The following is a 27,573-nucleotide window of genomic DNA, read 5'->3' on the forward strand; positions in this document are numbered from 1 at the left end:
GAGTCCATGAGAGCAGGCCTACAGTATCTTGAGATGAATGTAAGATTTTATCATTTAGTAAAACCACAATGGAGTGAAATTAGACTAGGGAAAGGTATAGATATTTAAAAAGAGAATCCAATGTGCTGCTCACCACCCTTGTCTCAAAATATCTATGCATCTAGTGTGTGCTCTAAGACCTTACTGCAGTAAGCCCTTATTTCAAGGGCACAGGGGTGGGAAGGCAGAAGAGAAAGCAGTGAGGAGCCACCAGAAAGCTTGCCCCTGCTTCTCTGAAGAAAACACTCCTGTGACTTTGTGGAGGAGTAGCTTCATACAAATAAGACCATGGTCTACATACACTGAAGGTGGGTTTCCATACGGCAAGGTGTAGCAATAATAGAGAAGACCAGATTGATTTGTAAATTATCACCTAGGCTGATGTCACCAGACTGACCAACTGCTTAGCTGAGGTCACAGGACGACTAACTGTCACTAAAAATCAGATACATTCTGAAAAGGAACCGTCTCCACAGGAATCTTTAAAAATACTGAAAACAAGTATAGAAAATGTCTCAGTTTCCTTCCTTTTTAAAATGGTTAATAACATATTCGTTTTTTAGTTTTCTGATGACTTTCAGAATTCCATATAAATTAAATCTTGCTTTTTCATGTCTTTATTCAAACCCCGTCAAGAATTAAGAAAGGCCACACGCAAAAAAGCAGTATTATATGGGAATAAATAATTCTCAGTTAACAACTCAGCCAGACTGCCCTTGCACAATGAGCGCAACATCTTCAAGGATAGGGGCAGACACAGGCTTGTGATGTATCAAAATTATAAATAATTATAGCAATGAATTCATTTAATCAATCAATTTCACCAGTGGTGTGCCGGGGTGGACAGGACATAAAACTCCACACAGCTATCAACTGCTCTGATTACAGCTGGCTGTCAGCCAGAATTCCTCTGATCCATGTTAGTTAAATGCACATTAATCTGAATTTGGCAGTGTAATCAAGGACCTAACTGAACTGTGAAATTGAATTCTGCAGTGGAACATCATTTGACCATTTTATGCCAAGGCTGGGGAAAAAAGGCTCAGTGGGAGGAGGAAGAGAGAAAGAAAAGAAAGAAAAAACTCCTGCGGCAGCATCTATTTGTCATCGTGGCCTTCCACGCTGGTGACAGGCAGGCTGCGGCTGGATTGTGCTGGATGGGGGGGTGTGTGTGTGTGTGCATGGTATAAGTCTGCACCCACATAATGGGGACTGCAGAAGCTTCCATGAAGGATGGAGTCTCTCTCTTCACGCCCTGCAGTTATAGGGAATGCAGAGACAGCCATTTCCAGTGCCTGAGTGTGATGCTTTAATACACCTTTTCAAAGTACAACAAAGCAAAGAGACTGCTCATGCCTGGAATGAAAAAAGCCGGACTGTGTGCTGCTTCTTCTTCATAAATCAAATGCAGGATAAGAGTGAATCATAGGGCTCCAAGTAAGGAAAGGACATCTTACACTGTCCTTACTTGACTCAAAGGGAAATGTAGCAAGACCAGGCTTGGCCTGGGAAAAGGAAAACATTGGCTCGTCAGGACCTGGGAGAGAATCTGGAGCTGATTTTCTCTGCAGGGACATTTTAGAGATGGATAAGTAGGGGAAGGGGGTTCACTGAATCCTGTGGTCCGCATCCCTTGGTTATGCTATGCAACCCCAGGTCTTCCTGCTGTGGGGCGGAGGTGCTGCTAACGGGGGCTGCTGGGCTCCTGTGTCTCCATCCTTGACTTTCCAGCCTCCGCTTCTCCCACCACGGGGGCTGCTGACACCAGTGCTCTTATTACAGGATGGTGGGGAGTTTTTCCACCTCCAGTGGCATTTTAATAAACAGTAGCTACTGTTCCCACAGCTTGAGGCAGAACCCTGACACATGCTGAGCCACAGTCACTTTCCTCTGAACTACTTATGCTCATTTACAAAGCGGAGTGGCCCTGTTTCAGAGCCTATGACCCTGGCTGGATGATACAGACATACAGCACATACTTTGAGCTGGCATTCAATTTTGGTGAGCTGGCACACACATCACAGCAGGGAGCAGGGGTCATGAGCTGAACCCCCTAGGACCTCAGGGATCAAGGTGTCTCCTTAAGATCCTTGTTCAGGGAACTTGGGGAGTAGGTGAAGTTCTGGACTGTCAGACACTTTCTGGGTTTCCAAACTGCATGTAGCAGAAAGCTGTTCACCATATTTAACTTTTTTTCCAGGAAAATCTCCCATCTGTGATGCTGGATACCCATCTAGGCATGGAGGAACTTACACATTATGACACGAAGTTTGAAGAGTCATGCATTTCCCTGCTTGCCTTTCGCATGCATCCACAAAATGGATGGTAAATACACACCGAGAGTCTGACAAGTGGCTCATGACCTGTACAAAGAGGCAAACCTTGAGTTACATGAAGAAGTGAATCAATCTCTGATCAGCAGGCTGTTCCCCCACCTCGGAGTCAGTATATCCAATTAACCCCCCACAGTTGCTGCTGCAAACTCTGCAGATGCATCCTGTATTCAAGAGAAGATTACCCTGCCTGGGCTCTGTCGCCAGCTGCAGGCATGTTGTGGGGTGGGGGTGGGGGTGGACCTCTGGGGATTAGTTTGCTACTGAAGAACATGGTTCAAAAATGTCAGGGCCTCTGAGAGCACTGGGACAGACAATACCAGGTTAGATATTTCATTTTTAATTTGGTAATGGGAAAACCCACTTATAATGACCAAAATACAATTTACTTTGAACCATAATAACATTCACGGGGAGATGAGTTCATTCATATGCAAAAGACGCCTCAAGTCTCCATCAGAAGGGACAGATGTCAGAGCTATTGCTCTGACTCACCTCTTTGTATGTTTTATGAGCCTTAATGAACAGCCTACAGGAACCCATGTGTAAAGGAAAAAGGTCTGCAGGCAGCACTCTCTGTTATTCTATTAGGCGATTAAGCAGTTCTTTCTTTCTCCCTCTCCCTCCCAGCCATTCCCCTTCTCAGATTGTTGGTGCAGCCTATCAGATTTCACCAGCCTAGTCATTTCATCACCCATAGGGCCCCTAAAGTGTCTCTGAAAAGTATTCTGCTGGGACCCTTAGGAGATCAGGAGCTGCAGTTTTGTTCCTGGAGCCTTGGTTGAATCCGGGTATGCCCAGTACTGGAAAGAATGGTGAGTCATTAAACTTGATTCAGTAAGGCTGAGCACACTGGTTCAACTGCTCTTTCCTTCCAGGGAAAGCAAAGTGATAGCTGACCAATGAACACTGGTGACTCCAGAAGGAGGGTCTGGGGAACCATGCCGCTGTTTTCCTTGCGTCCACTATCTTCACTCAGAACTCCTTACCTCACTGTCTACCTGGAATGACATGGGCCCGGCATGGCTCACTTTGCTGCTGTATGCAGTGGAGATGGAGTGGGTAAGGTGGAAGGGCTGGTTGGCAAGGAGTCATCACAACTATCCATCTACAGTGATGATGGTTCTTGCTTTCATGCTGCTAAATTTTTGGTTCTCTCTTAGCATCTGGCTTTCATAGGAGGTCTGAGCATTTCATTTCCATTCTGGAGACCAGAGAAAGAATTGGGATGGCAGGATTGGGGTCCTCAGGCCAGCTCAGTCATGACCTAGAGCTTTGCATGACCTTGAGGAAGTCACACAACTACTCTGGCCTTCTGTGACCCAGATCTCTAAAGTGAGGACACTTGTAATTATGAGACTGCACAGAGCGACTGTGAGGGCAGAGTCAGATAGAACTTGTTACCATATTTTGAAAATGTGTGAAAGTTTATATTGATAGGATGCTCCTATGACTGGCACAAGAGATATGGTGACATGTTTTCCAACCAGAAACATTCCTGAGTATAAGGTCTGATACTGAGGATGTGCCAAGTGCTAACTCCTTTACATTTATCAACCTTTCTCCAGTCACAGGACAAGCTGGAAGCAGGTACTGAGATGCCCTATTTGCAGATGAAGGGACTGAGGCACAGACAAGATCACATAGCTGGAGAGTGCTCGAATCTTGGGGATCTGACTCTAGAACGTGTGCTCGTCGATGTCTTCTGTAATGGGTGAGAAAATCTGAACTCTCTTCTACAAAATCCAATAAGACCATCACTCAAGGTTGAGGGAGTGCATATGAGAGACTCAGGGATCCCTACTCTTAATGCTTTACCTATAGATCACAGTCTGGTGACGCTAAGGAACCTGTCGAAGGATTCCAGCCTACCAAGAACAGACAGAATAAAGGGCGCTCCCGTGCACCAAATCCGTCTGTGAGTCAGCATCCATTCCTTGTCAGCAAGGTGAGGGCTGCCTGTGATGTGAGCATCTGGGCCTTGAGGGCTTATGTCCATTCCCCAAAGCCTTATGTACCTCATTTTTTTTTTTTCTGTAGAAACAGGAACATCCTGGAATAGATAGACTTTGGAGTCAAATGGACTTAACTTTGGATCTTGACTCAGCTGTTTGTCTCACATCCTTGGACATCTAGAAATATTAAGTCTCTTTGAGTCTCAGCTCCTTCACTGTAAAAAGGGAAATGATCTTGAATTCTTCAGGATTTGTCATGAGGACAAAATCAGGTCATGTTTGCAAAAGGCTTAGCATAGCACCTGGAACACAGTTAACCCAGGCATCACATCACAGCAGTCATCCATCTAGAAGCTATGCACACAGACTGATGTATGCAGAGGACACTTATTAATAATTAGGCTACTGTAAGTATCAACTTATTTAACCTCACTCAACATCATAAGGCATCTTTATGCCTATTTCATAGATAAAGAAGTAAAGGCACAGTTTAGCCTTTACTAAAGTGGTGACATCAAGACTCAAGCCAGGGAGTGTATCTTCCTGACCTACAGCCATGACTGCCGGAAAGCATTTGAGAAGCAACAGTGAGGGGAAAAGAGTTCCCAGCTGGAGCTGTGTCTAGAGCAGCTCCTATGTGACACTGGGCTGTTTCTAGAGATATTTTGGTTGTTATAAGTGAGGGAGGGGTGCTATTGGCCTGTAGTGAGCAGACGACAAGGATGCTGCTAAATATGCTACAGTGCATGGAGGCACCCCCCACAACAGTTACCAGACCCCAAATGTCGACAGTGTCCAGGCTGAGAAATCCTGCTACAGAGTAGAACAGGATGACACAGCCCAACCCCCCACTGCTGCAGGCGTTGGAGGAGATTGTAAGAAGCCAAGTTAAGGCTTGGCACCCACAGAAGCTATTCCTGTGCCACTGGGGATGTGGTCAGTGTCTAGTGAGGGGCTGAGCCCAGAAATCTGGGTCCCAGCTCTCCTATGAGCAGGCTGACCAGGCTATTTACTGAGTCTCTCAAAGCCCTGATGGGCTCATCTGTTCAAATGGGGCAAGAATTTACAGGACATGATGCTCAACAAGGCAACACATGGATCCAACACCCAGACAGTGTCTAGTGAACTGGCAGAGTGAGGATGATACTAGGGGCTTCTCAGCAGCTGGAGCCAGGGCAAGGGGTGGATGTCCCAGGCCAGCAGCAGACACCTGAGCCAGCAGATGCCTGGTCCCTGGAGAGTGTCGGAATAAGTACAGTCAAATGCGTGGCAGGACCTCCAGCCAGCTTCTCTCCCTCTAACGCAGGCTTGTAGGCAGGGCAGTGTGGAAAACAGTCTCTTCCACACTTTGGTAGTTCTGTAAGTCCTGTATGGATTTGGTTTGACCTTATCTTCCTCTTAAGGATTCATCTGCTTAGCCCCAGCAGGAAAACCATTTAGAAGTAGAGAGATGGATGCCAGTATCTACATATTCATAACAACCTTAATTCCTGTCACTCTAATGGGAAAATTAGGTAGGTAGATAACATTGCAGGATTTTTTTTTTCTTTAACTATAGGTTAACATGCGTAATTTTTGTTTTGTTTTTTTTTAAATTTAAGCCAAAGTGTAAAACTGGTCTCTTTCTTTCTCACACACACACACAAACACACACACATATACACACACACCCTCCTCATTTTTGCTGTATCTGGAAACCAAGTTTTATGCTTTCTCTCATTATTGTGAACATTACCTCCCAGTTTCTAGAATTTTCCATGAGGCAAAGTCAAATTATCCGAGTCATGATCACCATGTCTTCTCTCCACAGAAAATCCAAATGTGATAAGTAGATTTTCAAGAGTTTAGCTCTAAGGTCACAAGCACCTAACTATTTTTAGAAAGATGTTTTATATATATATATATATATATATATATATATATATATAAATATAAATATATATTTATATATATATTTTCCATTTATTTTTATTAGTTGGAGGGTAATTACTTTATAATATTGTAGTGGGTTTTGTCATACATTGACATGAATCAGCCATGGATTTACATGTGTTCCCCATCCCGATCCCCCCTCCCACCTCCCTCTCCACCCGTGCACCAGGTCTCATGCATCCAGCCTGGGCTGGTGATCTGTTTCACGCCAGATAATGTACATGTTTCAATGCTCTTCTCTTGAAACATCCCACCCTCGCCTTCTCCCAGAGTCTAAAAGTCTGTTCTGTACATCTGTGTCTCTTTTTCTGTTTTGCATATAGGGTTATCGTTACCATCTTTCTAAATTCCATATATATGTGTTAATATACTGTATTGGTCTTTATAGAAAGATGTTATATTTTTAAGCAAACATTTTAATTACTAACAGGCCTCCCACAAGACCTGCTCATGAATTTCTCACAGGTCTCCTATGAAACATGGAACAGCAGCTTGGAGTTCTGATTATAAGAGATGAAAATGACTTGGTAGGAGTGTTATATGCTTTTTTTCTGAGCCATAATAGTCTCTGCATTGTTTCTGGGTTTGAGAAAACCAGATGTCAGGGCAGCTCTGCTCTGCCTTATGTTTAGGAGTCTGCAAGAAGAGGGCACGGTGAGGATGGGGCAGCTGATGCCCTCCCTGCCTCCTTCTCCCTCCCCGCCTCCTTCTCCCTCCCCGCCTCCTTCTCCCTCCCCGCCTCCTTCTCCCTCCCTGCCTCCTTCTCCCTCCTCACCTCCTCCTCCCTCCCTGCCTCCTCCTCCCTCCCTGCCTCCTTCTCCCTCCCTGCCTTCTTCTCCCTCCCTGCCTCCTTCTCCCTCCCTGCCTTGATCCTTCGCTCCATCCTCTCTCTATTCCCCCAGTTAACCTAACGTTCTGGTGGCCACCAGGACCTCTTGTGGGCTTTACTGGCCAAGCAGTTGAACCCCTAAAATTACATATGCCAATATAATGGGAAGAATGTTGAGTTGGGAGAAACTCCAGGCATGGACTCTTGCTCTTGTTTTGCCACCAGCTGTGAAACCTTAAGTATGCCATGTGACTTTCTGGACCACAGTTTCCCCTTCTGTGAAATGAGTAGGCAGGGGATGTTGGTGGTTATATTAAATCTCAAATGCCTCGAGGGATTAGGCTAGTGGGAAAAATGAGTGAAGTGTGCTAGGCAGAGCCTGTCTTTTCTAATGGGGCAAGCCTTTGCCTCCAGACAGTTCTGTTTCTAATGCTGTGTAGAAACGTGGGCCCAGGGACAACAAATTGGTTCCACTTTTCACAAGAGAAACCTGAGACTCAAAAGCTGAGAATTCCAAGTGAAATATCTTGATTTTTCAGATGTTGAAAATGACTGCTAGATGACTAAACATGTTAATGGGCCAAATACAGCTCCATGACTGAAAGGTTAAAGTCTCGGAACACAGTTTTCTCAATGACAATGACCTAAAACAACTCTCAACACAAGCATTCAAATATACTGCACAGACAAAATCATATTCAACCATGTATTGCCAAAACAATTCTGAGGAAAAAGAATACAACTGGAGGTATCATATTTCCTCATTGCAAACTATATTACAAAGTTATAGTAATCAAAACAGGATGGTTTTTGGCATAAAACATACTTAGATCAGTGGAACAGAATACGCAGCCCAGAAATAAACCCCACAAATGTAGTCAATTATTGAAAAAGGAGCCAAGGACGTCCAATGGGGAAAGGGTAGTCTCCTCAATAAATAGTGTTGGGAAAACTGGACAGCTGTGTGTAAAAGAATGAAACTGGACTCCTATTTTAAACTAATCATACACAAAATTCAGCTCAAATGGATTAAAGACTTGAAACAATAAAGTTTCTAGAAGAAAGCTCTTTGAGATTGTTCTTTGCAATGACTTTTCTAGATGACACTAAAAGTAAAGGCAACAAAAGCAAAAATAAACAAGTAGGACTCAATTAGACTAAAAAATTTCTGCTGAGCAAAGAAGGGCTTCCCTGATAGCTCAGTTGGTAAAGAATCTGCCTGCAATGCAGGAGACCCCAGTTTGATGCCTGGGTTGGGAGAAGGGAAAGGCTACACACTCCAGTATTCTGGCCTGGAGAATTCCATGGAAAGCTGGAATTCTCTGTTCCATTGGTTTAAGATAGGGATCCAGTTTCTTTGTATTCTGTATTCTGTTATTCTGTACCATTGGTTTAAGATAGGAGTCCAGTTTCATTCTTTTACACACAGCTGTCCAGTTTTCCCAACGCTATTTATTGAGGAGACTACCCTTTCCCCATTGTACATCCTTGGCTCCTCTTTCAGTAATTGGCTATATGTGTGTGGGGTTTATCTCTGGGTTGCATATTCTGTTCCACTGGTCTAAGTGTCTTTTATGCCAAAACCATCCTGTTTTGATTACTATAACTTTGTGATGTAGTTTGCAATGAGGAAATGTGATACCTTCACTTGTACAGTAAAAAAACCACCAAAAGAATGAAAAAGTAACCTACAGAACAGGAGAAAATATTTTCAAATCACATATTTGATAAGGAGTTAATATCAAGTATACTTGGAACTCATAGCAAGAAATTCAATAGCAAAAATACCATATTACCATATACCATAATTTTAAAATGGGCAAAGGACTTGAATAGACAGTCTTCTGAAGAAACATGCAAATGGCCAACAGTTATATAAAAAGGTGCTCAACATCACTAATCATCAGGAGAATGCAAATTAAAAGCACAATACGATACTACCTCAACCTGTTAGGATAGCTATTCTTAAAGAGGTGTGTATGCTAAGTCGTTTCAGTCGTGTCCAACTCTTTGTGACCCTATGGACTGTAGCCCCCCAGGCTCCTCTGTCCAAGGGAGTCTCCAGGCAAGAATACTGGAGCGGGTTGCCATTTCCTTCTCCAGGGGATCTTCCCGACCCAGGGATCAAACCTGCCTCTCTTTATGTCACCTGCATTGGCAGGAGAGTTCTTTGCCATTAGCACCACCGACGAGGATGTGGAGAAAGAAGGACTCTTGTGTACTGTTGGTGGACATGTGCACTGGGACAGTCACAATGGAAAACAGTAAGGAAGTGTACAAAAAATTAAAAGTAGAACTACTACGTGATACAGCAATCCTACCTCCAGGTATATATCCAAAGGAAACAAAATCATTATCTGGAAAAGATATCTGTACTCCCATGCCCATTGCCACATTATTAGCATAGACAACAATCTATGTGTCCATCGACAAATGAATGGATCAAGAAAATATGATTCAAAGATATGTATATAAAAAGGAATATTCTTCAGCCTTACAGGAGAAGGCAATCTTGAACCTTGACATCTGCAATAACATGGAAGAAACTGAAGGGCATTATGCTAAGTGGAATAAGCCATACAGAGAATGGCAACCACTGCAAATGTTATCATTTATATGTGGGATTTTAGAAAACAAAGGAAGAAGTCAAACTCATGGAAACAGAGAACAGAAAAGTAGTTGCCAGGGTCTAGAAGGTGGAGAAAAGGAAGTTGGTTAAAGGATACAAACGTTCAGCTCTAAGGTCTGAGGATGGATTGTATCACATGGTGATTCTAGTTGATCATACTATATTGTAGAATTGAAATCTGCTAAAAGAGTAGAAACTAAATTTCTCATACATAAGCAAAAGGTAAATATGTGAGGTGATGAATGTCTTAACTCAGCGAGGGAAATCCCTTCACAGTGTATATGTAAATCAGATCATCATCTTGTACACTTCAAGTATCTTAAAATTTTGTCAATTATAAACTTGGTAAAGCTGAAAGAAATCACATTATGTATTCCTAAAGTAAGCACTGATATTCACAAACTAGAGAATGTAACTGGATTCAGCTACAGAATGTGTTTATTTGCTTAGTTCATTATACAACTGTGATGCTCTACAACCTTGGGCTGGGTGATGTGCACAGGAAACTACATAAATGACCTCATGCATCAAGACACATGCATATGGCTTCCCAGAGCTTTTGCCCTTTGGTTAGTTAGACAGACCTCTTTCCAACCATTGCCCTGGGGAGAACATTGCAAAAGGCAGTCATGATACCTTCATCATGGGAGTTCAAATAAATAACAGTGAGATGGAAAGCATTCTCAATATTTAAATTTTAGTTGACAGTATATATTTCAGGTCTTTATTTCTTTAGGATGTATTTTTAAATATATTGGGAACTAAAGTATTAGTTATTTTGCTTTTTCTAAAGTATGGCTTAAGTCACTCTCAACATGTCCCTAACAGACTTCAACATCTTGGATTATGTTTATGAGAAATAATAAACAAAGAAAAATACTGGGCATTGATAATCAATCAGACGATGCAGGCAGCCCTGCCCTCCAAGATTCACTGTACAGCTCACCACGCTGTTGAAGAGACAGTGTTGGGTTCCAAACGTCCATGATCATGCTTCTAGAAGCCAAGTCTCCCTCACCTGGCCTGAGACCTCTGTAATCTAGAGCTTACAGCCAAATGGCCCATCTTCACTTAGTTGTAGCAGGGAGGTAGCAAAAACATTTCTAAGTTAACTATGGGAAAATAAACTGCTGGCACACTTTCCAAGGTATTTTGCAAAGCCAGTAACTCCTCCAACAGTGGTTCCCAAACTTTGGGATATCATGGCCCAGCCACATTTCAAAGCAAATTTGCAACAGTTAACATTAAGAAAAAAATATTAAAACAGAAATTACAATAATGAAAACAAAATAAAAAGCACACCAAGGAAGGCCAAGCAACCAGATTCCATCTATCATCCTGAAGTTGCACACACACAAACAACGTGTCAACACTAAACTAGTAGAAAGAACATACTCTCAAGATACTGATAATCCCTTGAATTGAATACAATTTTTAATAATTTTAATAAAGTTTTAACTTTATTAAAAACTTACCACATTACCCTGACGTTTTTCCCCTTGTTGGCAGTTCTGGGTAACCTTTACCAGAGTGGAGGAACTACTGTATTATTCCCTCTAACAGTCTATAACTCTATACTCCTTAACACAAGACATAGGGCCGTACAAGCACATGACATTTATCACTCATATATCAAAATATCTTTTGAAAAAAATTTTCTTTTGCCCTTTAACCCAGAAAGCCTGTAGGAACTCCCCAGAGGATTTGATTTTAATGAACAAATGTGCCTTGTCCTAAATTCTCTGCCCTGGGGGGGTGGATGGAAACCAGATGGAGTTTCGATACCGCTTCTCACTTACAGACTAACCAGCGCTCTGGAATCCAGCTAAGAGGGTGGCGGGAGCACACCTTGTTAGGGCCTGCATGCTGTGGAGGGAGGCCGTGAACGTTACCTTTGGAACGCACACTGCAGGCTCAGACAGGCGCGGGTACGTGTAGGAGCTGTAGGAATGTCCTTGGGGGGTTTTAAATGCACTTTCTCCGAAGGGCATCATGGGCTCCTGGAGCCCGGAGCCTGACCGGGACCTCTGCCGCATGGCAGGCTGAGGGCTCGTCTGACACAGGTACGATGACTTTGGCCGCCTGTCATAGTCATCCAGGCTGGGTCCCCATTCACCTTCGCTGTATGCCAGGCTCTCCTTTGAGCACCCACTGGTCCCTGCAGTTCTAGAAGGTGTGAACTGGAACGGATAATCCAGAGGGGAGCTGCCCGAGGCTCTCTGGAAGCCCCACTTGAGGTCACTGTACTCGCTGGGTTTGCTCAGTGAGTCCAAGTGTGCATGATAGTCTGCAGGAAATCTGGCTCTGTCGGACTGCAAAGGCTTCATCTCAGGATAATAGGCCTCCCCATGTTGCATCTTCAATACGTGCCCATTTTGCCTGGCAGGGTGGCTGCCTTTATAAAACGGGTCCAGATCATCTCCATAGAGACTCTTTTCTCTGTACTTGTCAGACGCATAGTCTGCAGTGCTGTCAGATTCGCTGGAATACTGCGAGAAGGTGAGAAAGCCATTTTCTTCCCGATGGCCCGGACCCCGGCTGGAGGCTCCCTGGTCCGGGGTGGGTGGGCTTTCCTTCCTCAGGGAGTTGGAGCGGGTCACGGAGATGTTGTCAAAATCCTCCAGCAGGCCGTTGATGGAGGTCTCCTTGCAGGGCTTGTTTCCTCTAACGATTGTCTGGGAATAACAAAGGGGACACTGTTTAAAGAAAACAATTCACACTTTCAAACTGATGGAAGAATCCTATCCTGAGTCCATCCAGTTTAAACCACAGAGGAAAATAGGCCCCAGGAACACTTCATTAAAAAAGATAAAGGAAAAAAGGCTGTTGGTTGTTTGCTTTCTTGACTGGTGAAATAAATATTAAACAATAGTCTCAAATTGCAAATTCTTCCTTACCTGTCTCAATAGAGATATCAAATATCAAAAAAAAACATTTAGAAGGCTATATATAGGGTATCACTGTTTTATGTGCCAGTTCATTGCTTCTTCACTAAACCCTAGCTATCTAGCAATAAGCTGATGATTATAATTTTAAGTTCATAACTCTATGCTTATACAAGGTATACTTACTAGCTTTTTACATTCATTATCCAGATTACTTCCAAAATTAAAACCATTGTTACTTAAACAGTAACATACTCAGAAAGAGGTGCACTTTTTTTTACCTTTTTATGAAAGACACATAATAATTGAAGCTATCAGATTTCATAGAAGAGCAAATTTTCTAAGCTGTAAATAGGGAGTGGCACGAAGATTACTCGTATGATTTAATTTGTGATCAAATGTGATATAACTGTAATGGTATCTTGACCGTTGGTGTATCATCAGTATCATCACTGCCAAACTTTGGATGGCTTGGTAATGATGTGGTTGTACCTGAACCTTAGTGACAAAGTGCCAAGCCCAAATGTTCCCTTTAATGAACCTAAATAATACCAGAATGAATGCCAGGAGCAGAAACAAATCAGAAACTACTTACAAAACTCGCCAGCTGCACCTTGACAATGACAAGGTTTGCAGTAAAATATGACGGGGGTGGATAAAAGAACAAAGAACAAAGTGTGACTTCAGACTTCCAGGAATGCAAGAGAAAATAGCTTGTGGAGGAAGTAGCAAGGAATTCAAAGCCATCTCAGTTAGTACAAGAGATTTCAAATTGGAAGAAAAAGTCAAAGTCATCCTAGACCTTGTTTTATAGATCAGTGCTTCTGCAACCACCACAGTGAAAGACAAGTCTTTTTTTCCCCCCTCAGTCAGTCCTGGACTAAAGACTTGGTCTTCACCTGTTCTTTTAAATAAATGTTTAAGTCTGGAATACTTTCAGATTAACAGAGAAGCTACAGAGGTCTCATATATGTCTCGCCTAGTCCCAATGTTTTTTATTAATCACATTTTTTAACTTTATTTTTTTTTCCATTTATTTTTATTAGTTGGAGGCTAATTACTTTACATCATTACAGTAGTTTTTGTCATACATTGAAATGAATTAGCCATGGATTTACATGTATTCCCCATCCCGGTCCCCCCTCCCACCTCCCTCTCCACCCGATCCCTCTGGGTCTTCCCAGTGCACCAGGCCCGAGCACTTGTCTCATGCACCCAACCATGTTGGAGTATAGGTGATCAACAATGTTGTGATGGTTTCAGGTGCATAGCCAATTGCCCCAGCCATCCATACAGATGTATCCATTCTCACTGAAACTTCAGGGAAGTTGCTAGTGCCATTGTTAACATCTTGCATTACTATTAACATAAACTGGTTTACCACAGTTTATGAAGATATCATTAGATTTTTTTTCTTAGTGTTTCAGAGTCCTATCCAGTCTACTCACTACCTTTATTCGTCCTGTCTCCTTAGACATGCGGTAATTCTCAGACTTTCCTCGATGACCCTGACAATTTTAATGAGTGCTGGTCAGTTATTGTGCAGAATGTCCCTCAACTGGGCGTATATGGTATTTTTCTCATGTTTAAACTGGGGTTATTGGTTTACGGAAGGAAGATCACAGAGTAATATACCAATTTCATTACATCATATCCAGGATACACACCATCAGCATGGCTGTCGCTGATGACATTGACCTTGATCAGCTGGCCGTGGTAATAGTTGCCAGGTGTTCACGCTGTCAAGTTTTGCTTTCCTCCTTCTCCCACCCTCCACCCCCCCCCCCCCCCCCCCCGCCACTACACTCTTTGGAAGAAAGTCACTAAGTGCAGCCCATACTCAAGGGGTGTCCACTCAAGATCTACCTTCCTGACAGGGTGTATCTACATAAAATACTTGGAATTCTTTTGCATAGGACACTTGCCCACTTTCCCTATTTATTTATTTTCATTTTTATATCATTTATTTGAATCAGTAGGGATAGAATCATGAATATTTACTTGTTTTATACTTTGATAGGAAGTGAAGAGGAACTGAAGAGTTTTTTGACTAGGGTGAAAGAGGAGAGTATAAAAGCTGGCTTAAAACTCAACATTCAAAAAACTAAGATATAGCATCTGGTTCCATCACTTCATGGCAAATAGATGGGGGAAAGGTGGAAACAGTGACAGATTTTATTTTCTTGGGCTCCAAAATCACTGCGGATAGTGACTGCAGCCATGAAATTAAAAGATGCTTGCTCCTTGGAAGGAAAGCTATGACAAACCTAGACAGAGTATTAAAAAGCAGAGACATCATTTTGCCAACAAAGGTCTGTATAGAGTCAGAGCTATGGTTTTTTCAGTAGTCACAAACCAGATGTGAGAGCTGGACCATAAGAAAGGCTGAGTGCCAAAGAATTGATGCTTTTGAACTGTGGTGCTGCAGATGATTCTTGAGAGTCCCTTGGACCTCAAGAGATCAAACCAGTCAATCCTAAAGGAAATTAACCTTGAATACTCATGGGAAAGGCTGTTGTTGAAGATGAAGCTCCAATACTTTTGCCACCTGATGCAAAGAGGCAACACATTGAATAAGACCCTGGTGCTGGGAAAGACTGAAGGCAAAAGGAGAAGGGGGCAGCAGAGGATGAGATGGTTAGATAGTATCATTGACTCAATGGACATGAATTTGAGCAAACTCTGAGATAGTGAAGGACAGAGAAGCCTGGCATGCTGCAGTCCATGGGGTCTTAAAGAGTTGGACACAACTTAGCAACTGAACAATACTTTGGGTTATAATTTAATATAGGCATACTTCATTTTTATTGTGCTTCACTTCATTGTGCTTTGCATATTTCTTTTTGTTTTTTGTTTTTTTTACAAATTGAAGGTTTGTGGCAATCTCCTCAAGCAAGTCTACTGGCACCATTTTTCAAACAACATTTTCTCATTTCTTGCCTTTGTGTTACATTCTGGTAATTCTCGAAATATTTCAAACTATCTACCAGCAATCAAGATTATAATTCACTGATGGCTCAGATGATCGTTAGCATTTTTCACCAATAAAGTATTTTAAAATTAAAATACTTTTAGGCATAATTGTTTTTAGATTTAATGCTATTGTACACTTAATAGACTACAGTATAGCATAAACATCATTTTTATATGCACCGGGAGATCAACAAATGTGTAGGTCTTGATTAACTGCAGTATTTGCTTTATCATCGTGGTCTGGAGTTGAACTTGGAATATCTCTGAAGGTTACCTGTACTTTGTTGCTTTGTTGTTTCATTTCAGCTTTGGTTATTAAGAGTTCTTTGAGACTGGCTGCTGTGTCCCTATGACAAGGCCCAATTGTTTTATTTTTTGATCATTTGCTTACTTTCTGGCACTCTGATAGTGCCAGAAAGTACCTTAAATAACCTAAGCTTGCCTTGTATTTTCTCTGTCCCTGCCCTAAAATCGGCTGTTTCCCCAAGGTGCCCTGGCTCCTGCTATTGGACAGTGTTAGAAGCCAGTGCCTGGCCACTGGTGTGCACACTGCTACCGGCTGTCACTGCCTCCAAGCCCCTTCAGTGAATAGAGCCATGAAACAGTCACATGTAAAGTGACCCATGCACACACACATATCTATAATTCTACCCATTCATCTCCATCTACAGTAAACTTAACACTAATTCAGATGGATGTCTCTAATTCTAATCTAGTACCATGTGGTTCATTCTAGCTTTCCCCCTTACTAGTTACTTCCCTGAGGCCTCTGGAAATGTAGAGGGTGATGGAGGATGTGAGGGATTAAAAAGCAGTTTTAAAACGCACTGATACTGTCATTAAACAGACTGCCTTTGGGTGGACACAAATGTGCAAATAGAAAATGAATTTAGAATGTTTAAATACAACTCATCTGTGAAAGTAAGTTAAAAGGTGAGGGTTATAGAGTAAAGGAAAGATCAGAGAAATCCAACTAAAAATCTTGGAAAGTTTTCAGGAAGAGGAGAATTTATAAGCTAGATCTAGGAGAGAACAACATGTGTAAATTCTCACTTACTGAGTGACTGAGGTACAGAGATGATCAGGAAGTGTTACAATGCCGCCATATTTAAGGCCATCAGGATACAGTATAATCACAGAAGAAATGTCCCCTGCTCAAATTTGCATCACAATCACTTGCCTTTGGAATTTATATCCAGAAAACATGTTGGTTCATTTTCAGCAAATTAATAAATGACTATATTGAGGGCTGGACTTGGAAATTCCCTACCAGGACACAGATATTTAGAAGAAGAAGAAGAAGAAGAAGAAGAAAAGCCTTCTCTGTATGATGTGACTCCTTAGGATCAGAACATTATTGAACTCTTTCTTTGAAATTGCTGGGTCCTCAAATCTCCCTATTTCTCCACCAATACCCTTACAAGTTCACTAATGATTTGAATGGGCAGACTTGAAACTAACTCCAGTTCTGGAGAATACTGAAAGAAAAGAATGTAGTTGACAAAAAGAGCATCTATCTTCTCCATCCATCCAGCCATTCATCCACCTATCCACTCATCCTTCCACCTATCTGGAGAGTGATATCTGTAGATAGATATAATAGATATCTGTAATATCTATATCTATACTATCTGTAAAGATTTTTTTTAAATGACTAAGCAATAACATAATTTGGGATAGATTTTTCTCTCATTAATTGATCTATAAATATTTTACATTTGAAAAAGTAAAACCCAAACAATCAAAAACAACTATTCCACAGTTTTTTTTTTATTGCCTGGTATGTGTGGATTAGATTTCTGTGGGGATTAGAGGGTCACTGTTTCAGCATATAAATTAATCTATGACCTTAGAATTGGGAAGCTCACTGTTTCTGTGCATTTGTCATTGAATAGCCACAGTATGTTCAGTTTACATGGAAAATTATCATCTAAATCCAATAAACAGAATTCTATGCATTTGTTAATATGGAAGAAGAAATATTAATATTGCTATGAGCTGAATGCTATTTAAAAGAAAAAAATAAATACTATTCACTGAGTAAGAAATAGTTTTTTAAAAACCAAGTAGCATGTATTTATTATCTCTGTTTTGAATCTCAGGCTCACAGGACTTCTCAGCCTTGTGATATTGGGCAAATTACTTTACCTTATAACCTTTTAAGTCACAGTCTCTTAATTCGTAAAATGGAAAGAATAAATCCTTGCCTCATAGGGTTAATGTGATGATTTAATGAAATAACATGTGTGGAGCAGTTGGCATGATTCCTGGCATACAGTAAGTACTAGTAAAGGTAGTCACATCACTATTTTATGGGTAGAATTTACTTTTAAGCTAGGTTGATAGTAATTTAGGAAAAAAAGAAGCTGCAAACAACATAAAGAAGAAATAAATCTCAGCTTTGTATACCTGGATAAAAAGGATAATTGATGTAGCAGACTAAAAAACTATTAATTATGAATGTCTTGAATTTAAACAGTTGAACCTCAAATTAATACCAATTGTTATATATGCACTAAATGGCTACTTCCTTTCAAGTCAAGATTAGCACTTGTAGCTTTTTAAAAAATGTAATGGCTAGTTGCAAAAATTAATAAAACGAGATTTTCAATATTTAACTGGGAGCTTAAGGGTGGTTTGTATTTCAGACCAGTGTTTCTCAAACTTGAAGGTGCACTCGAATCACCAAAACCCGCATTAAAGCAAGATGATGACTTAGTAGGTCTGAGGAGGGGTCTGAGACTCTGGATCTCAAACGCGCTTCCAGGGGAGGCCGCTGCTAGCCTGTAGTTCACACTGTGAACTGGTAGTAGGGAAGAGCAAATCTGACTCCTAGCTGGTCTGTTACTTTAAGCCTCTGTGCTCTCTTGCCTGTGCTTAGTCATGCTGGCTCAGCACCTTCTGGAAAAGAATGTTGCCTGTAGCCAGAAATATACAGGATAACCCATTCTGGAGGCTCCGACCTTTAAAAGTATAACACTCTTCTATTTATATAGAGATAAAAAGTTGCAGAACAGAGACTAACATTTGTCTTACTGGAGGCTTATAGGAATATCATGACCTGACCTACCTGGACAGCTGGAAGAACAAAGGATTCTGATACCAAGAAGTTTGCAACAATCAACCACACCCCCTCCCCTTTCAATATAAAAGAAGCCTGAATTCTAATTGGGTAAAATGTTGCTTTGGGACACTATTTCATCATCTTCTCTGCTTGCTGGTTTTCTGAATAAAGTTATTATTCCTCTTCCAAACAACTGGTCTCCTAATTTATTGGCCTGTTGTGTGGTAAGCAGAACTTAGTTTGGACTTGGTGACATACCCATGGTGTTATGTATTTTCCAGATTCTCCTAGAATCAGGGTTACTTTTATAAAAGTAAAAATTATGCTTTTTAGTATAATAGCATTCAGCAATATATATATATATATACACTATTAAATATATAATGAATATTTTATTATTATATATAGCATGGTGTTAAATATATCATATATATTAATACATAAGTAACGGTAACTATGTACATTATTGTGTACATTTTTTGATGTTATGGTTGGTTATTGCTATAGTTGCTCAATATTTTTGCCTTTCCTATGAAGTGAAATATTTATGTTTAACTGAAATGAAGACTTTAATAGATCTTAGCATTTTAGAACATATTCAATAGCATCATTATCTTACCGTAAAGTTCCAAGCCTTGGAGTTATTAAAAGCTGAGTACCACAGAAATGAAGGTGTGGCTGCAAACATTTGGAAATAAGAAAATTTCATCTACAGTGAAAACAAACAAAACTCCAAAAACTGAAAGCATAGTCTACCTGAGGCATTTTCTTGGATCTCCTTTATAGCATTTGAAAATGTTTACTGATGGTATACACAAATCCCTCTTAATTTTCTTTCCTTCAGTGAAAACTATTAAATCAGTGTTAACAAGAAGGGGCTAACAAAATATCAACATTAAAAATAAATTGCTGACTCGTCCTCCAATTTTTTTTTTTAAAAGAAGGGTATAATAACCTTATTTAATCAGAAAAAACCATTTAACCCGAGGCAATCTGCGTTTCCATGACACAGGTTTCACCTTAAAGGACTCCTAAATGGCAAAGGGATGATAATGAAATCCAAACATGCAGAATTTTACAACACAGTTTAACCAGGCTTCAAATGGTAAGAACTACTCTTTATTACTTTCAGCATCTGATGTTTATGAAAGCAAGATTGTGCAGTTTTGCAGAGATCAATAATACAATAACTGCAAGAGTACCAGTAAATCTCACACTGCAGAACAGTCAGGCATTAAAAATCAATGCAACCCAATCTACTTGAGTTTGACGGCATGGTTTTCATTGTCTCTCCTCTGTGCCTGGACCAGCTCGCCGTCAGCTCTGGCTCCCAGTGACAGGGGCCATATTTCATGGTCCTCTTTTCTGAGGCTGCTGGCCAGTGATAAGCTATAATGGATCTGTCCCTAAGAACAGCTGTCTCCCCTTCATCCTGGGAAGAGATGAAAAAGTGCCTCTGCTCTCACAAACTGTATTAACCCTGACAATAATAAAGTGTGTAATTAACAGCTTTGCCCTAATAAGACCTCACATTTCTTTTTCAAAACAATGACTTCTATCCTCCTCAAGAGTGTGTTTCATTGTGTCTTTCTGGTAAACACTTCTCAGGAGGTCAATAAGCCAGACAGTCCCCTGAGTCAAGAAAAAGCTGGGACCTCTTAGAAAATAACTGACTTTCAAACAATCCATTTAAACTCGTACCCTCTTTGCAGAGAACCAACTCCCTTGTTTTCACTAAGGAATATGGCTAGAAACAGCTGGGTACATAATCACAACAAACAAACAGATCTGATATACTTTCATCCTTATAGGGAGAAATGTTGGCTGTTTTTTTAACATCAAAAGAACTCACATCTTCTAACTTCTTTCAGTTTTCTGCACACACTTTTTTTTGGTAACCACAGAGAGTGATGCTAATTAGGTGAGTTAGTTGAGAATCACATAGTCCTGCAAAATATGAGAATTAGGGCAGGGTATTTCAGAGCAGAGGAGGTGATGAGGGTTTCTAACCATTAAAGACATTTTAAATAAATTATGCAATAGTCTTAATCATGAAAAAGCCAAATAAACAAATTCCTTTACTAAAAATATTATGTTCAACGGAGAATATTAAAAAAGTATTAACAGAATGCATCTAAGGTAGGTTCTGTGAATTTTGTAGAGATCAAGATTTTATCATTAGAGTAATTGGATTTTCTCTGCCTTTGAAAGCCCAAAAAAATCTGACACATTTAGTCATCAGTTCATACAAGGATAACCCCCAATGGTGACCTCCTATTTATTGCTAACTTGGTAAAGCAAATGTATAGCTTATAGCCCTAGTTCTTGCTGCTTGCAACATGCAAGGCAGCCAGGCTGAAGTAAACTGAAGTCAGTTTGTCCAGAGTTAATAGTTAGAAGGGTTTTATGTTTGTATTTAAGTCAGTTTGAGACTATGAGTACCATAGTTGAGAACTTAACTGCTATTTGCTAGCCATTTTTTGGTTCTAGTGTCTAGGTAGCAGTTTAGTTTATGGAAGTATCTCTGCCCATTAATTTATTCATTGAATGAAACCAAAAATCATTTCCAGGTGCAGGGAGCACTTGGAGATGAATGAGACAATATTCCACAATATTTCTTGAGCAAGAGATGTGAGAATTGAGTATTATTTTCTTTAAGCTCTCCATGTGCTATATTCTCGTCTTAGCCTGGTTTCCTGAAACGCAGAGCTGAGACAATGACCGGCATGTGAGCCCTTTATTTTGGGAAGTGAGGTCAAGGGTAGATAGCGTGGTGAGTAAACAGGGAAAGGGGTGAGACATGCTTTCACACTGGTTGTCTGTGGACAGTGAGGGCTCAATTCTCAGCAGTAAAAAACCACCAGGTTCGAAAGCAGAGGTAAGTGGTTCAACCGAGGTGGCAGTAGTACGCCTTAGCAATGGCCAGAGGAAGAAGGGTTGGCCTAAAAGCTGTGAGATGGGACATAAGAGGTGTTCAGTACCCGTTTTTAAGAAAAGTATTTCACAATAAAAATTTAAGCACTTCCCTGGTGGTCCAGTGGTTAAGACTCCACGTTGCCACTGAAGGGCACACAGGTTTGATCCCTGGTAGGTGAATTAAGATTTTGCATGCCATGTGGCACAGTCAAAAAAGAAAATTAAAAAAATTTGAAAATAAAAGTTTGAAAATAAATTTCAAATGAAGTAAGGCAGAGTCCCCTTCCCACAAACCAATGAGCTTGGATATTGGTATTCTTGATTAATGTGGTATTAACAGATCTGCTAGGTAACCACCAAAAATATGTGCTCCCTTTCTGCAGGGTAACCTTACTGTTGCAAGGCTGTCCTCAGCCAGGGGCCACATTTCCCTGCACCCTTCGAACCTAAATGGACCATCAGACCAACCGTCACCCAAGGAACATGAGCAGGTTTTGATGTGTGTCCCTCCAAGCCATATTTACAAACAAATATTTTTTCTTCTCTTTATTTTCCTGTCTGTCAGGTGGACAGAGAAGATCTAACAGGATACTCTCAGAAGTTGCCAGGAGATGCCAGAGCCACATGATGGAACCTAAAATGCCCAGTGACCACGTGCATTGTCAGGCTCTGTACAGAAAGTTGCATACTGTATCAGTTCAGTTCAGTTCAGTTGCTCAGTTGTGTCTGACTCTTTGTGACCCCATGGACTGCAGCACACCAGGCTTCCCTGTCCATCTTCAACTCCTGGAGCCTACTTAAATTCATGTCCATCGAGTTGGTGATGCCATCCAACCATCTCATCCTCTGTTGTGCCCTTTTCCTACCTCCTTCAATCTTTCCCAGCATCAGGGTCTTTTCCAATGAGTCAGTTCTTAACATCAGGTGGCCAAAGTGTTGGAGTTTCAGCTTCAGCATCAGTCCTTCCAATGAATATCCAGGACTGATTCCCCTTAGGAAGGACTGGTTAGATCTCCTTGCAGTACAAGGAACTCTCAAGAGTCTTCTCCAACACCACAGCTCAAAAGCATCAATTCTTCAGCGCTCAGATTTCTTTATAGTCCAACTCTCACATGCATACATGACTACGGGAAAAACCATAGCTTTGACTATACGGACATTTGTTGGTAAAGTAATGTCTCTATTTTTAATATGCTGTCTAGGTTGGTCATAGCTTTTCTTCCAAAGAGCAAGCGTCTTTTCATTTCATGGCTGCAGTTACCATCTGCAGTGATTTTGGAGCCCAAGAAAATAAACTCTGTCACTGTTTCCACTGTTTCCCCATCTATTTGCCATGAAGTGATGGGACCCAATGCCATGACATTAGTTTCCTGAATGTTGAGTTTTAAACCAACTTTTTCACCCTCCTCTTTCACTTTCATCAAGAGCTTGCAAAACTGTTAACTTGCTGACTCTAATTCAGCAGTTCTTACATAGGGCACAAAATCCTGACTTTCAAACAAGCTCTTCAGTAAGTCTGATGGTCTGAAAGACAATTTTAAGTTGCAAAGTCCTAAAGAACAGATCAAGTTCCTTAGATGACTGAGCTGAGGTTTGTATATTCTAAGAAAAATGAGATCACCACTATGTCCTAGAGAGAGCGTGGGAGATGAGTTCAGCAACCCGGGTTCTAATCCAAATTCTGTCATGGGGCAATTATGAAGCCTTTGTCAAGCTACTTTACTTTGCTGGGTCTACCGCTCCCTTTGTGCTGAGATTTGCCTGGCTTCCTTCCAGATCAAAAATTCTGTTACTTTGAAGACTCTCTCCACATTCCAGCTGCTCTCAAGAGTTACAGCTAATACAAAGCACCAAGTTTGCAAAGGAATTGTCTTGATTGAAAAATAATCTGACAGATGCTTAATGCCTGGGAGAGAAAATTATGTGTGCTAACGGTAGAGTGTGTATACTTTCCTATACTATTAAATTCCTAGAACAGGCACTGACCCTCTATTTTAAACAACTCCTAGGTTAGATATGTGAGCCCCAAATCATTTGGTGTCCTGACATGTTCTGTACCAACAATGTCAGATTGTGGTAGGTTGGTGCAAAATGATACTAATTCTCCTCTCCTGGCTGTATCCAGGTCCTTTTCAATGTGACTCTGCAGTTCCTCTCATCAGAAGATGGCATCTGTTTCTCAGCCTGTTTGGCTGCATGACTTGCTCTGGCCAAAAGGGTGCAGACAAAGTGATGTTATGCCTATCCAAGCCTACATGTCTAGAGGCTGTGCAGCTTTGGACCCTGTCCACTTAACAAGCCTGAGATAGCCTGGGGAATGAGACTTATGGAGCAAAGATGCGGGATCGCAGCTGAGGACATCCCAGGCCAGCCACCCTACAGCCCGCTCGACTGTATGAGCAGACCCAGATGAGGCCAGAAGCCCTGCCAGCTGAGCAGAGCTCAGACTGCCAACTTGCAGAACTGAGAGGAACAGCAAGTGCTTGCGTTCTCAGCTCTTAAAAAAACTCATAAAATATAAAATTTACCATTGTAACCATGTGCATAATTCAGTGGTATTAGCAAATTCACATTGTTATGCAACCATCACCAGTATGCATTTCCAGAATTTTTTCATCATCCCAAACAGAAACTGTGCCCATTAAAAAATAACTCCCTGTCTGCCTCCCCCCCGTCTCTGGTAACTTCGAATCTACTTTCTGTCTCCAGAAATTCACCTATTCTTTGTCTCTCATATAAGTGGAATCATACAATATTTGTCTTTTTGTGTCTGGCTTATTTCACTTAGCATAATGAGTTCAAGGCTCATGTTGTAGCATGTGCCAGAATTTCATTTTTTAAAGCTGAATAATATCCTATTATATGTATATACCATTTTGCTTATCCATCCACCTATTGATGGATCACCTTTTGGCTTTCAAATAATGCTATTATGAACATCAGTGAACAAATATCTGAGTTCCTACTTTGAATATCTTTGATGGTATATAAAAATAAAAATCTTTAGTCTTTCCATTCTGTTGTATTCGTCTATTTCTTTGCACTGATCACTGAGGAAGGCTTTCTTATCTCTCCTTTCTGTTCCTTGGAACTTTGCATTCAACTGGGTATATCTTTCCTTTTCTCCTTTGCCATTAGCTTCTCTTCTTTTCTCAGCTATTTGTAAGGCCTCATGAGACAGCCATTTTGCCTTTTTGCAAAAGAAAATTTTTAAGAAAATTAGAGATACCAAGGGAACAGTTCATGGAAAAATGAGCACAATAAAGGACAGAAATGGTATGGAGCTAAAAAAAAAAGCAGAAGATATTAAGAAGAGGTGGCAAGAATACACAGAAGAACTATACAAAAAAGATCTTCATGACCCAGATAACCATGATGGTGTAATCACTCACCTAGAGCCAGATGTCATGGAATGCAAAGTCAAATGGGTCTTAGGAAGCATCACTAAGAACAAAGCTAGTGGAGGTGATGGAATTCCAGTTGAACTATTTCAAATCCTAAAAGATGATGCTGTGAAAGTGCTGCACTCAATATGCCAGCAAATCTGGAAAACTCAGCATTGGCCACAGTACTAGAAAAGGTCAGTTTTCATTCCAATCCCAAAGAAATGCAATGGCAAAGAATGTTCAAGGTACCGCACAATTGCACTCATCTCACATGCTAGCAAAGTAATGCTCAAAATTCTCCAAGTCAGGCTTAAACAGTACGTGAACTATGAACTTCCAGATGTTAAAGCTAGATTAGAAAAGGCAGAGGAACCAGATGTTAAATTGCCAACATCTGCTGGATCATTGAAAAATCAAGAGTTCCAGAAAGACATCTACTTTTGCTTTATTGACTACACCAAAGCCTTTGACTGTGTGGACCACAACAAACTGTGGAAAATCCTTAAAAAGATGGGAATGCCAGAGCTCCTAACCTGCCTCCTGAGAAATCTGCATGCAGGACAGGAAGCAACAGTTAGAACCAGACATGGAACAACAGACTGGCTCCAAATCGGGAAAGGAGTATGTCAAGGATGTATATTGTCACCTTGCTTATTTAACTTATATGCAGAGTACATTATGTGAAATGCTGGGCTGGATGAAGCACAAGCTGGAATCAAGATTGCCAGGAGAAATATCAATAACCTCAGATATGCAGATGACACCACCCTTATGGCAGAAAGTGAAGAAGAACTAAAGAGCCTCTTGATAAAAGTGAAAGAGAAGGGTGAAAAAGCTGGCTTAAAACTCAACATTCAAAAAACTAAGATCATTGCCTCCAGTCCCATCACTTCCTGGCAAATAGATGGGGAAACAATGGAAACAGTCACAGACTTTATTTTTTTGGTCTCCAGAATCACTACAGATGGTGACTGCAGTCATGAAATTAAAAGACACTTGCTCCTTAGAAGGAAAGCTATGACCAACCTATACAGCATATTAAAAATAGAGACATTACTTTGGCAACAAAGGTCTGTCTAGTCAAAGCTATGGTTTTTCCAGTAGTCATGTATGGATGTGAGAGTTGGACTACAAAAAAGCTGAGCACCAAAGAATTGATGCTTTTGAACTGTGGTGTTGGAGAAGACTCTTGAGAGTCCCTTGGAATGCAAGGAGATCCAAGCAATCCATCCTAAAGGAGATCAGTCCTGGGTGTTCATTGGAAGGACTGATGCTGAAGCTGAAACTCCAATACTTTGGCCACCTGATGTGAAGAACCAACTCATTGGAGAAGAGCCTGATGCTGGGAAAGACTGAAGGCAGTAGAAGAAGGGGATGACAGAGGATGAGATGGTTGGATGGCATCACCGACAAGATGGATATGAATTTGAGTAGGCTCTGGGAGTTGGTGATGGACAGGGAAGCCTGGTGTGCTGCAGTCCATGGGGTTGCAAGGAGTCAGACATGACTGAGTGACTGAACTGAACTGAACATTAACAATTGCTGTTTCACAGTACTGTAAAGCAATTATCCTTCAATTAAAAATAAAAAGAATTGCTGTTTCACATGGTAAGTCTAGTTTTAACTTTTGAGTAAGCACCAAACTCTTTTCCAGAGCAGCTACATTATTTTACATTCTCATTAGCAATGTATGAGGGTTCCAATTTCTCCACATCCTGGCAAATTTTTGTATTATTTATTTAAAAAATTTTATAATAGTCATCCTAAAGAATATGAAGGGGTATCTCATTGAGATTTTTTAATTTTTTTTTTACACGGACAGATTTTGAAGTCTTTATTGAAAAATATGGTTCTTTTTTTTTTTTTTTTTTAATGTTTTGGCCTTTTGCCTAGGTGGCATGTGGAAGTTAGTTCCCTGACCACGGATTGAACTTGCACCCCGTACATTGGAAGTCAAAGTCTTAACCACTGGACTGCCAGGGAAGTCCCTCATTGTGGTTTTGATTTGCATTTTCCCCAGTGATGACTAGTGATGTTGAACAGGTTTTTGTGAACTCAGCCATTTGTATATCTTCTTTGGAGAATGTCTATTCAAGTCCTTTTGCCCATTTTTTCCCATTCTTTTTTAAAAATTAATTTTATTGGAGTATAGTTGTTTTGCAGTATTGTGTTAGTTTCTGTAAAGTGAAGTGAATCAGCTAGATGTATGTACACATGCATATGTATAATATATGTGTGTATATGTATGTATACATCCCCTTTTGGGGATTTTCTTCCCATTGAGGTCACTATGGAGCACTAGGTAGAGTTTCCTGAAATATACAGTAGATGCTCATTATTTATCTATTTTATACACAGTATCAGTAGTGCGTATATGTCAATCCCAGTCTCCCAATTCGCCCAGTCTCCCTTTCCCATGGTGTCCGTAAGTTTGCTCTCTCTGTGTTTCTACTTCTGTTTTGCAAATAACATTTTCTACATTCAACATATATATGTTAATATATGACATTTGTTTTTTTCTTTCTGACTTGTTTTGCTCTGTATGACAGGATAAAGAAGATGTGGTACATATAAAAAGGAACAAAACGGAGTCATTTGTAGAGACATGGATGGACCTTTGCCCATCTTTATG

General features: G+C 40.7%; 1 protein-coding gene across 5 annotated transcripts in view; it reads right to left on the reverse strand.

The window, feature by feature from the left end:
* Window positions 1-27,573, reverse strand: part of PAK5 (p21 (RAC1) activated kinase 5) — a 399,298-nt gene that overhangs the window by 29,297 nt on the left and 342,428 nt on the right. For all 5 annotated transcript variants that reach the window (XM_070471882.1, XM_070471884.1, XM_070471883.1 and 2 more), the window contains exon 4: window positions 11,610-12,392. In XM_070471882.1, the coding sequence (XP_070327983.1) occupies window positions 11,610-12,392 (783 nt within the window). The remainder of the gene's footprint in view (window positions 1-11,609; window positions 12,393-27,573) is intronic.

This window comes from Odocoileus virginianus, chromosome 9, assembly GCF_023699985.2.
Source record: "Odocoileus virginianus isolate 20LAN1187 ecotype Illinois chromosome 9, Ovbor_1.2, whole genome shotgun sequence".
Classification (NCBI taxonomy): domain Eukaryota; kingdom Metazoa; phylum Chordata; class Mammalia; order Artiodactyla; family Cervidae; genus Odocoileus; species Odocoileus virginianus.